The sequence below is a fragment of the Parasteatoda tepidariorum genome, chromosome 11 (assembly GCF_982258835.1).
Source record: "Parasteatoda tepidariorum strain Cologne lab strain chromosome 11, Ptep-v5.0, whole genome shotgun sequence".
Taxonomy (NCBI): domain Eukaryota; kingdom Metazoa; phylum Arthropoda; class Arachnida; order Araneae; family Theridiidae; genus Parasteatoda; species Parasteatoda tepidariorum.
In genome coordinates this window covers 89043065-89056654 of record NC_141765.1, presented here as the reverse complement: position 1 = coordinate 89056654, position 13590 = coordinate 89043065, and the positions used below count along the sequence as shown (strand labels likewise).

The following is a 13590-nucleotide window of genomic DNA, read 5'->3' as shown; positions in this document are numbered from 1 at the left end:
TTAAATGTATATTTTAACAAATACAAAGGTTATACAGATACACCACATGCAATTCATATTTTTACGATAATTAAAGAATTCTTACTTAAAAAAGTCCTTAATTGTTTTTTGCATAACTTTACTTTGGCATTTTTCTGCAGCAATGTTTCGCCATTTTTTTAAAGATAACAGGATTGCTGGTGTTGCTTCTTCTTGTTCTATGTATTCAATAGCACTTTCGATAGCTTTTAATCCATCTGTATGTGAAATTTTCATATATCGATTTTCATCCTCACTGTCTTCATCACTAGATTCCTTTTCCTTATTCACAGTATTGATGATCATTTCATCCGTAATTTCTTGTTGTTCGTCAGCATTTATCCAGTCACGTATATCCTCTTCGTTTATTGGCTCAGCTAGTGGCAGTTTAATGACTAAATCCAAAAGCTCATCACTACATTCATTGGACTTTCCGTGATGTTCTGTACTCTGTGTATCAATAATTTTCCTCGACAACTTTTTTATGGTGTCTGATTTTACTTCATCCCATGCCTCAGCTATCCAGTAGACAGCATCCTTTACATTTAAACTTTTAATTGTCTCAGGAACACTTTTATTTTCCTCAATTCCTTCAATAAGAAATTTTAGTAATTTCTTTCGATAATTTCTCTTCATGTTCTCCAAAACACCTTGATCTAAAGGCTGAATAAGTGATGTGACATTGGGCGGCAAAAAAAGAACTTTAATGTTGCCACTCGCCAATTCATCATCATTCGGATGACATGGAGCATTGTCAAGCATTAATATTGCTTTCCTTGGAAGATTTTGATTTTTTAAGAATGTCTCTACGTTAGGAACGAATTCATCAAAAAACCATTTTTTGAGCAAATCCGCATCCATCCAAGAACTTTTTTGATTTTTGTAATACACTGGTAAACTTGGAATATGAATGTTCTTAAATGCTCTAGGTTTTTTCGACTTGCCAATCAACATTATCTTAGTTTTAGGTTTCCAGATGCATTCAAACATGCTAATATTGTTACCCTTTCTTTACTTATCTTGTACCCCGGAGCTGACCTTTCATTCTTTGCCGCAAGAGTTTTTGAAGGCAACATTCTAAAGTTAAGTCCTGTTTCATCGCAATTGAAAAGTTTCTCCATTTTCAGATTTTTTTTTTGCAATGAGATTTTTAAAACTTTCTTTGAATTTAATCACCTCCTCACAGTCAACTGATAATTTTTCTCCCGATATATTTAATTGACGAATTCCATATCTCTTTTTCCAACAATCCAACCATCCACTTCTAGCAGTGAAATCTTCTCCAGCATAAAGAAGTTTATTAAAGTCCAATGCTTTTGCTTGTAGCATAAGCCCTGATATGGGACTTCCCTTTTCTCTCAATTTCGGATGTTTTTTCGAATTCACACTTTTTCATTATTTTTCGTAAACTGCAATTAGCCTTTTCTGCACTTCATATTTCTATTTCATTTCTCTTCCTTTTCCAGTCGCCAACAGTAACAGCTCCTACTCCGAGAACTCTCGCTACTTTCCTTATTGATTCACCTTTATCTAATCTTTGAATTGCTTCTAATTTTGTTTCTAAAGAAGCAACAACTCGCTTTCTCTTTTTGCTACTCATTTCGAATCTGTAGAATTGACTGAATGTAGCCACTGTACTTTTTCCCGCAAAACAATTTCCCGATTCCAGGGAGGGAATCATGTGACCAGTCGAAACCATTTGGTAGTAAGGGGGGATGGGTCATTTGACTAGACAACGAAAACAATTCAGCATACTCTCTTTCGTTTCATGCTTCTCTTTTTGAACCCTGAAACTGAGAAGAAGACCAGCCCTCATAGGCCCCCATGTAAACCTGTTCCGGAGGCAACGGTTACCTCCATCAAGGTGGGGAAGTATTGCTAGGAAAACAACCTGCCTCCTTACAGAGGGTCCCTCCGTCCTTACCCCGTAAGCAACCCCATTCCTCTCCGCTAATGTAAACAGATAATAAAAAGTGACTCAAACCCCGTCTGCTTTTGTTCTTTACAGACTTCTATGGTTTTGAAAAAGGTTTACTTATTAAGCAAGGAAAATATTCACTTGTGACGAATTCATTAAAAGATAAATATAATTTATTATTTTAACTTAGGTGTATAATTTAAACAGATATCCGTCACTTAAAGATGTCACTTTAAAGATGGCGAAAAATTTGTTGTTAAACAAGTTTAGAGACGCTATGATGGATGAAAGATCTGCGCATGCGTCAGCTCAAAAAACCTTGGTGCGTTTCTTGTCATACAGAGTGACATTGCTGGCCCTTGCTACGTATAGGAGAAGCTAGCTGAGTGTCGCAATATTCTTCTTTCAAAAGATGGGGAGGGGTGGAGCGGTGCGTGATACAATGCAAAGTAAGCGGAGTAGTGCTGATGGATTTTGTTTTCCTGAGTGTTTGTGAGATCAAGTTCAGAATTTTTTTCGGTAGTTTAAAAAAGTAGGAAATGTAGAAGCAAAGCCAAAAAAAAAACTTAGATATTTGACAGCTTGGTTAAAGTGGAGACTCGGATAATCGGGGCTCGGATAACCGGGGTTTTACTGTTACTGTTTTTCTTATACTTGGAGGAAAACTAATTTTAAATTAACTCTAACAAAAATTAATTTTCTTGTTCTCAGAGGAAAATTAATTAATTTTAAAGTACCTTTAAAAAGTTTCAAAGAGAAATATAACAAATTTTTTTAATATCTGAAATTACTTGTTAATAATTTTTTTTTTACTAGTTATGTATTTTTTTTCAGAATCGACAATTAAAATTATGAGTTAATGCAAATTTAAATAAATGTAAGCTCAAATTTCCTAATATATCATTATTTATTTATGCGATGAATAATCATAAAGCCTTTTGTAAATGAAACAATAAGTAAATATTTTTTTTAAAGTTTCAAACCATTGGAGATTTCCAAAAATTGGGCCTACTATTTTTAATGCTGTCTTATGTATAGCCTTTTTGTTAAAAGAAATGTTCTTGTTATGTTCACAAAGAATACCTGAATCTCTGACATAAACCTCCTTGTAACTTATGATATCATTACTTAATCTTAGATGAATTGATTATGCAGTTTGTTAGGCAAAACAGCAATCCAACTTATGTGATAAACTATTTTATTGGTGAATCACAGCGTTTCTTAAATTATAACTAATAAAAAATTTTAATAAGAGAAATTCAGTCTCCGAAAAAAACACATTAGAATTAATTGTGGCTAAAAGTTTTTAAACAATTGTTGTTCTGGAAATATTAATCTTAACCTTGCTATAAGTATTAAAATTATGTTTTTTAGCCGTTCTTATGACGCCTACTTAAAATATTTTAATAAACTTATGTCAAAAGTAGTCTTATACATTATTGGCAATCAAAATGGGCTACAGGTGGCATAGAGCAGAATTCTCTACCTATGGCAACCCTTAGTATGCTTTCACCATTAGCGTGTGGAGAGTCATATGAGAAAAAAACGTGTTAGTTTCTGTCTTGATTTTCAAATAGGTTAAAAACTTTTAAGTTAGGAACTATATGGAACTGAAAACTACATTCAACATGGATCTAAAATGAAAACATGGAAATTTTAAAAAAATAATTTTGACAGGTAAAAACGAAAAACATTAGGAAACGGAAAAATATCGTAGTACATTTCTATACAACTGAAAAGAGAAGGAAAGGGAAGGGGAGGATCAATACATGGAACCAGTCTTCTCCCCAGATAGCTTATTCAAGCATTGCGATCGTGAATATTTTACTATAAATTTGTGTATTCAACTCTTATATAAAACAAATGTAACTCATTTTTCTCACAAATTATAATATATCTTCAAATTTGATGTAAATTTAATGCAAAGTAATGTTTTAATTTCTTTCTGTTTTTTTTAATATCTGTTGCACTGTTTTGTATTGGATAGAGAATCAATTTTAAATGCTATATTTTTAACTATATTGGTAAATGCATGAAACTTAATCGTTTGATTTCTTTACTTACAAGTTATATAAAAACCTGACACTGTATTTAAGGGGAAAATTATAGACAATAAATTAGCAGCATTTATTTGTTATTAATGGCATTAATTTTTTGTTTGTTTGTTTTATACTCTCACAGTAATTTCTTTAGTGTAATTTGCTATAATATGGATCAGAAAGCATAATAATAATTCATAAAAATCTATATAATGTATAGATTTGTTTTGAAATTGTTGCATGATTGAAATGAAAATGCTAGGCCATGCTTGACATCTTAATATTTAATTTCTTTGTTTATTTCTTGTTGTTAGTCATATTACTCTCAATTGTAATTACCTTTTCATGTCTGTTTTATTCCTTACTGTATAACGTGTATCTGGCTTATAAATCTATTTATCTTAATTTTCTACGAAAAAAATATATCTTATTAGAATGTGAAATTTGGTGTTTTCCTTTTACTTTGACAACTTGGTTTCAAATTTTAAAGTTAGTTTAATATTGTTTTTATCTGTGTGACAAGATAATCAATATTTCCTAAAAATATTTTTCATTCATCATTATACTATTTTAAATAATGTTTGTATTTAGGTCATACGAAATCTCAAAAGCCACACATCAGCCATAACATTTGTTTGTTTTGGTGGAAAAAGTAGAATCTGCACAGCCTCAAATGATACAACCTTAAATATTTGGAGTAGTGAAGATTACAGTTTGTATGTTACATTTTGAATTAGTTTAAAAGAAAATCGTAATTTCTAATTTTTTTCCTTTTGAATATTATGTAATGATACTTTCTTATTTAAACATAAAAATGTACTAACCTATTTCTTATTATGTTTACACAGAGAAAGTTTATTTATAAGTAAATTGTTTAAAACTTCACTATATATCTTAAATTAAATAAATATAATTGATTTGCATATGTATGAATAAACTCTCTCTCTCTCTCTCTCTCAAATAATGAATTACCAAATGTAATAATTTCTCAATAATTCTGATTTTCTAGTAAATATATTTATTACAAGTGAAAATAAATGTTTACATTTAGGATTTAATTTTTTCCTCAAAAAAGGATTAATTTTATTTCTGTTGCTGAAGAGTAGCAAAAATTTACAATTTTGTGTAAAATATTCCTGTGACAATATCTGAAAATGTAAGCTATGAACTACCTTTTTTAAATATGAAACTTATTCCTATTATAAAGTGCTAGATGTGAGCAATATATCTAGCTAATGTCATATATTCAAAATTAATATAATATACTTAGCTCACCAAATAAAACATTTTGTCCATTAAGAGGTTTGTCCATCAGAAGGTATATTTTTATATACTAAAATGAGTAATTTAATTAGAAATTCAGTTTATATCAAGTTTTTAAAAATGATGTTTAAATAACGTCTCATGTAGCCACCTATATCTGAGGGATATCCAAACACATCTGGTATGCATCCAAATATCCAGTAGATATTTAGATATGTTAGAGGCATCGTACAGATATCAAAATAAGTTTGAGTATGAATTTAAATATTGTCAATGTCTCTGAAATATCATTCATGGCTATCTGGAAGATTTGGATATTGTTGAAATGACCAGGCATACCGAAGTCCCAGATAATAGCTATTGATATGTTTTAGATATTAGTTGGTTGTTTATGGAATGCTTTGAAGATATTTCAATTTTTACTTAATATTTGATACAGATCCAGTTTTTTGATATTTCAGAGATTTACATTTTAGGACATTGTTAAGATTTGTCTTATTTATTTCAAAATTTGTCAATTGTTTCATGATTTCCTTTAATAAATAAATAACTATTATTACTTGTGTTTTTAATTAAGATTTATATTTAATAAAATTTTAACTAGAAATCGCATTTATTCTTTAGTGGTAACAATATCTGAACTTCATATCTTCATGTTGTTTTCACCATTTTATTCAACTTAAGTTTAATTGTTTTTCCATGTAGTGTATTACGCAACTTTGGCCTTTATTACAGAATCTCTCATTAAATATTTTATTCAAATAAGTATTATGGTTCTTGTATATAATAGAGCAAGAAAGTTCAACTTATGTTATCTATTAGTGAACTTAGGATTGGAATTATGGCAATTTTACACCACCAGGGAAAGATTACTTCATTTCCAAGTATGATTCAAAAACAGTTGTAAATTTACATGTTTTCTAAAACAGCATGATGTAGTAAATAGTAATAACACTGAGTTATTAAGTCAGAGAGATTATTAAATCAGATCAATAAATATTAGATGTTGGGATTTTTTGCATTTTGAAGTAGATATGTGTTATTAATAAAATCAGTTAGCTTCAGTGTCACACATGTCTATTGGGAAACCCTTTGACATGCCTATGTTTTTTAATCTAGTTTAGGCTATTAAAAATGCTATTAATGACTTTTTTTTAAAACAATTTTTAAGAAAAAAGATGCTTTTTAATACAAGATATTTTATTTAAATTTTTACATACTGTATTTAATCAAAATTCTTGTACTAATTCATTTTTCACTCATGTACTAATTCATTTTTCAACGTTTCTCATCACACAGTTAAGAGAAATTTCAGGTTTGCCATGCTATTGGATCGACTTACCCAATTTGATTAGAAATTTATAAATGCTTACTTTTTTACTTAAAAGCTTCACTATTTTTTCAATGAAGTCTAATATTGCCGCTGTATTATATGGAATTTTAAAAGTGACATTACTCTGTGTCATTTGTACCGCACTATCTCTATCACCTGCTAGTCATTTGTAATTTATCCAGAAAATTATGCAAACTCCATTGGATTATTATCCATGTAGCAAATTATTAAACAGAGCTGACTACCTTATTATTTAACTTTGCTTAGTATTTGGCCTATAACCAAATATTCAATTAACTGAGGACAAAGCCAAATGCTAAAAAGAAAAGTAATAATATTGATTAAACAAATCTGTAATATGAAATATATTTTTTTAATTGAAATTATTTTAATATCTATTACTGATGATTTCGTCTTTCATTTTAAAAATTATTGCAATTGGTATAATTAAATAGAAAAAGAATAGACAATTTAGGTCATAGACAATTCACTTGTCTTGCTCTGCTTATAAGATAAGTGTTATAAAGGGGCATTTTAAATCTGATTTTTTTTGACGCAATTGCAATACTCGTAAGTATCTAAAGTAAAAGAAAAAATAATAATTGGAAATCTCAATGCTCGTTAAAATGTGTTTTTTTCTTAATTAAATTTTGAAATTGAGGTGTTCAATGAAATAATTTGAGGAAAAGCAAATAACAAAACATTTGTTAAAACTTTTTTTCCTGTAAATTGAGAAGGTAGTTGCATATTAAAATTCATATTGTATAGTAAAATGATGTACGAAATTTCTTTTAATTAATCTTAATACTAAATTTAAAACCACTATGCTTAGAACTAAAAATATTTTTGTTACAAATTTCTTTTATTAATTATTTTTATTATTTATTACTGATAGTTTATCAAAAAAACAATAATTTTTTATAGATTATTATATATTAAATACTTTTTATAAATTAAAATATAACAAAAAAAATTTTAAAATAAAAAATAGCAAAAAAAAAAACAAAGAGAAAACACATGATTTAGATAATTTAAAAGTATTTTAATAGAAATTAAGTATATTCTTTTGTTTATATCAATATTTTCTTTAACTTTTTTTCTTATCTAGTTTAAAATAATAACTTTTAATAACATTGTTGCTCTTGTGCATTGAAATCTTCTTCAGCTTATACAGGTATTCAAAATATTATCCTAAATTACTGAGCATATTATTATTCGACCAAAGTATGTGTTTGGGGTACTGCAAACTCTATAATATGATATTGTAACAGATTAACCATAAACAAATTTTCTGTTTGCCAAACAAACAAAGTCAAACTCTAAATATAATAAGAACTGATTCAACAAAGGATAGGATATACTTTGTGCTATGTAGACTTAAGCGAAAAACAACGTGAATAAAGGACAAATGAAAGTACATTAAAGGACATGTACTATAATTTCGGTTTTATAAGCAAGAACTAGAAAGATCATTAACTAAATGATTAGGACTTCCTGCCAAATCCCCTCACTCATGTTTTTTATGTCCCTTTTTCATTTTCTTGTTCAAACTTGTTCCTCTGTCCTTATTGATTGAACTACAGTGAACTCTCACTTATGCACTGGTGCAAGGGGCCAACAGAAAACAGCACATAAGTGAAAGAGACGCACAAGTGAAATACTTCTATAACGCAATGTAAATTGCAGTGACAATATGAATAAATATGTTTCTAAAGATTAAATGTTAATATTTATACTGTTTTGGTATTTACTATAATTATACAATAAAAAAATATAACATACCTAAAGATAATATATTTTCTTACAAAATAATCTGTAATACATGTTTGTATTTGTTTTTGCTGACGTATTTCAAAAACAGTTTTTTCCAGTTCATATAAATGGGAAAAGGGAGTTTCAAAAGCAGAATTAATTTGGAAATTGTCATGAATAGTGTCTAAAGCTTCTAATACTACTGTGTGATTTGGAGGAACTTAATCATCCTCGTCAGTATCATCCACCACAGTCTCATTGTCCACAAGTTTAAGTTACATGGAAATGAACAGCTCTTCACAAAAAATTTGAGTTTTATGGAAGGGGGTGAAACATCACTTGATAAATTTCTAAATAAAGTACTTGATGTCATAATATGCTGCACAATTCAATAGGATCTAACAACATATTTCTTCTTATCTGTAACAAGTATAGCTTATATAATTGCTTTAATTTATAATTTAAAACCTATTTTTTTTTAAAAAAAAGAAAAAGAAATATTTAAAGGATAAAAAAACTAAAATGTTAGCCTAAAATTTCGACGCATAACTGAAAAATTTATTTTTATGGGACCTATAAAAATCGTCGTATAAATGAAAAAGATGCATAAAAGAGGTGGTGCATAAGTGAGAGGTCACCGATTTTGCATTTGTTTATCTTCTTTACTTTCTCTACCATCATTTGGTCTTTAGACGCTGAGGACGGCTCTTGTTTATAGAACTGAAACTGTAATATGTCCATTTATGTACTTTAATTTGTGCTTTATTTTCGTTAGGAACAGATTTTTTATTGAATATACATTTACAATCTATTAATGATGTTATTTAGTCAATTATTATAAAAAATTTTAACTGCAGTTATAAATAAATTTTTAATGCAATTAGCAAATGGATTTGGGTCATAAATAACTCTCTAGCTTTGCATTGTTTACGTAATTCTTTCTAATTTTATGATAAAGCATTTCCTTGTAAATAAAGAGAGTTACTAATTTAATGATTGTGTTGCACACTGCAGTTTTATAGCAAAATATGAGAAGTCTTCATGGATTTTTTTAAAAATATTTTTTGTTTTGCATTTTTTAATTTATTAACTATAAAAAAAATTTAAATATCATGAATTTGCTCTGCAAAATTAAACAATCTGATATTAGAAGCTTATTTATACTGTACATTGTGGCGCAACTACCACTACAAATATTAAATACTGAATCACTAGTATATAAGACATGTTAACTTGATTCCATTTTGAGGTGCCTTTTGATAGATGAAAGTGGCCATAGCCGATAAATCCCCTCATACATTCTATAATGTTTGAAGTAATTTGATTCTTTGAATTATGGGTTGTAAAACTTAAGTATTTTCATATTAGATCATTCAATTTAGTAGAAGTAAATTTTTACGGGATTAAGATATCTCTCTGATATCCAATACTAATGCTTCTGAGATAATCAGATATTACATACAATTGACATCTGACAGAAGTCCCTTAGATATCAATGTTATGTGCCGGATATCCCTTGGATATATAAGTGATATATATTTCTCAAATTACTTTTGGGTATAGTTTTGAATTTTTGACAGATATTTCATGAACATTCAAATGTTTTCTGTTGGATTTAGGAATGTCCAGCTTTTTGTATAAGGGATATCTCAAAGATTTTCTGGGAATATTTGTGGCTGTGTGGGGTAGAGGTACTTATTTATTTAAAATAATGAAAACGGCAGGTATTTATTTAAAATGATGAAAATCCTTACTTCTTCATTTCATAACTACAGAAATGTATGAAATGACTTTTAATACTGACATAAATTTATTAAAACTATCTCATTGCATGAATTTGTTTTAAGATCAGTGCATTAAAAGCTTCTTTTTATGCAAATATCTAAGTGAAAGTATAATATTAAGTCTTTCACTGTCACTGTTTTCTCTGCACTAAGAGCTAACAATTTTCATGGATTCGTATATTAATTACAAGATGCATTTTAAGACATTTATGTAGTTTTCATGTCATAATTCTCCTGTCTTTTTCTTCATTTTTTCACTGTTTTACAAATTTATTACCAGCTATGGCTGAAATAAAATATGCTATCATTAGTATCTTCAGTACATATGTTTCATTGTTTTTTATTTTATATCTTTGCATTGTGGCCGATTGTGACAATTTCAAGCATTTCAGTTTTGTCTTGGATAATTTCAATGGGGCTATTTAAAACTGTAATTTCAAAGCTTGTTTTATTACAATGGTTTCAGACATAACTTTGTACTATTTTGGATTGAATATGTATTGTTTTCTTATGAATAGTTATAAATAAATTTAAAAATTTGGCTCGATGATCACTGTTCCTGTAAATTTCTACACTAAATCTCTCAATCTAAACTTGTCAATTCCTGTTGCATAGCATGCATCAATCTTTAGTTTTCTTATTAATCTTTATTAAACCTGTGCTAGGTAACGTACATAAAAATAGCTCTTAAGTATAACGCTATTCACTTCTTTTTCTTCCAAGTTCAATCAAGAACTTAAAATTATTAAAATTGACACTTTATATACACTATGATTTTGCATAATAATTCAAAAAATTTTCCAAAGATCAATAATGTAAAAAATATACAATACATATGTATACAAAAATATACAATACATATTTAAGTCGATATGATGATTGTATTAAATTAACAATTCGTAATAATGAAGGAAATTTTAACAGGATGTGCTATTCACTTATTTACATAAGTTATATGATTTAATCATGCCTTCTCTGCTTTGTTTACTACATCTTTTAATCATAGTTAAGTGTTAAGGTAATATACAAAACAGAGATTTTTTAAATTTTTGGCATTAAAGATGAGTTAAGAATTATTCTTTTCTTGGTTACTCTTCTGAGTTCCATCCCTCAATGCAATTTCATTTTTTTTATTCAATAAATTAGTAGTAAAATATTTCGTTTTTTTCTTCCCCTTTTTTTATTGTTTTAATAATTTTAAAGATGTCTATTCTGATGTCTAAAGCTTAACAAATTGTCTTAATCATTGATTATTATCATTATCAAATTATTTTAATCATTGACATTAATATTTTAAATCAATGATTTTATTTATTTAAAAAATAAGATTATTTAAATCGCTAGTTTTGATCTTTTAGACTTGTTTTGTTGACGATGACTTGTTGAATTTACTTTCCATTTCATTTTTTAAAAAGGATTTTATTTCATCTTAGAAAGTAATTCAGTTTATATAATGTTATAATTATATTTATTTATTTATTTGTATTAAAATAATTGATTTTTATTAAACATAAATTTCGTTTTCATAATTTTTTACTTCCTTGGACTTTTATGCAAATTGACCTGGAAAACTAGGAATAGTCAGGAAAACAATTTTTCCTTCTTAAATATGAACCCTCTATATATTATGACTGTTAAGAATTCATGCTAGTCAAAGATGATTTACTCCTCTATAAAATAGGGTAGATATGAAACTGTTTACTTATACTTCTTTCTCTTTTTCAGGTAAGTTACAGCCCTATATAAAATGTCATTTTGATTGCACAAGTTACTTTTTCCAAGATTTCTTATTTTCCTTCTTCAAATTATTTTTTAAAGGAAAATAATGAACTTTCCCTTTTATTGCTCTATTTTCATTAATTGAACACAAACTTTTAAAATTCTAAATATTATTAACTTGCAATGTTTCTGTTGAATATTTCTTAATTTATTTATTTCTATAGCTCATATTTTCACACCCTTTTCATTATCCCATAAATATAGTGCCAAGTGCCCTTTTATAGAGGCGAGTACAGAAGGTCCCTATTCAAGGGTTGACACCAATAGAATTGTCCCTCAAATAAAAGTTTTCCTATTGGAAGCTACAACTGTATAAGCTTATTATTATTAATGCTGAAAAATTGCCTTTGGCTATACCTTAAATCTCTGAATTTTCCTTTTCATACTTAGATAACACAAAGCTGTATGAAAAGTTATCGACTAATAAAAATTCTATATTTGTCATATTTCAGAATTTCTGTGTTGAAGGGTCACAGGCAAAGTGTTACTTGTTGCTGTGCTGATCCAACAGGAGGAGTGTTACTGTCTTCCAGTTGGGACAATACTGTTCGCCTGTGGAGTTTACTTGATGGGAGATCAATATCCACCATTGATTTTAGGTTTGTTCAATATTCACTCAAATATTTGAATTTATTTTTTCAAAATATAAGCTGAAGGAATTGTTTCAAGCTATAAAATTAAGTTACGAAATTTAGCTTTTCTAATTAGCACCCAGAGATGCCAATGAGAGTGTTTCCCCCCTACATACAATATTTAAAAATGTTGTGAAATTACAATTTATTAACCCTCCTGGCGGCAAGCCTGTTATAACACGGGCATGATTTCTATGCTGAAAGCGGCTTGCCCGTGTATGCACGGGTTCACGTTCTAGGTCTAGAGCGGCGATCACGTCTTTTTCTGAACTAGAATATTTCCTTCCCCCTCAACCTCCTACTGCTCACAAATTGAGAGACGTATAAGCTGTCATCGTAAATCACTCACTGTTGTGCTAGAATATTTCTGTTTGAATAGATGTGAATAGTTTGCGTTCTTTTTCATGTTTGAACCCCAATCAAACCAAAAGTTTGCCTGTAAGAAACAGATTACATTTTTATTTTCTCCAACACTTTCGAAATATTGAATTTTGTTTTAAAAAATATATTCATTGCTTAATTTATTATACTAAATCTATGAATAAATAAAATCGTTTCGTATTTTTAAATTTCAATTAATTTTCGAAAAAGCATTTTTCATTTTAGAGTAAATTGCAGGAAATTATTTTTTGTCTAAACAAATGCAATATTTAATGAACTAATTAATGAATTTTTAATATTACTAATTTTCCATAGTATTTAACTAATTTATTTAAATTAGTTAATTTTTTTAAGTATTATGTTGCTTACAAAAAATTAAAAAAATTTTTATCTGGCAAATGAAGTTAACTCTTAAAACACTCTTTCCTCTTTCTGTAATGTTAAAGACTTTCTCGGCATTTTTCTAAAAATCCCATCACTCAAAACACTAGTTTTATTTGTACTTTAGTTAAATGATATTAAAGCATTTTCATGGATAGAGAAAAAATCGAAATTCGTCTCATTAGTAAATACATTTCTCATTCATGTGAATATATAAGTAAATATTTCAGTAATGATAAATAAATTTAATGATAAACTCAAATTTCCTTAATAAATAATAATAAAAAAATGTACAAGCTGTTAAAACTCC

The 13590-nt window shown here is 28.0% G+C and overlaps 1 protein-coding gene across 20 annotated transcripts in view; it reads left to right on the top strand.

Moving 5' to 3' along the window:
- Positions 1–13590, top strand: part of LOC107451625 (telomerase protein component 1) — a 300321-nt gene that overhangs the window by 233545 nt on the left and 53186 nt on the right. For all 20 annotated transcript variants that reach the window (XM_021147109.4, XM_021147108.4, XM_087155402.1 and 17 more), the window contains 2 exons: positions 4567–4691; positions 12339–12485. In XM_021147109.4, coding sequence (XP_021002768.3) covers positions 4567–4691; positions 12339–12485 — 272 coding nt within the window. The remainder of the gene's footprint in view (positions 1–4566; positions 4692–12338; positions 12486–13590) is intronic.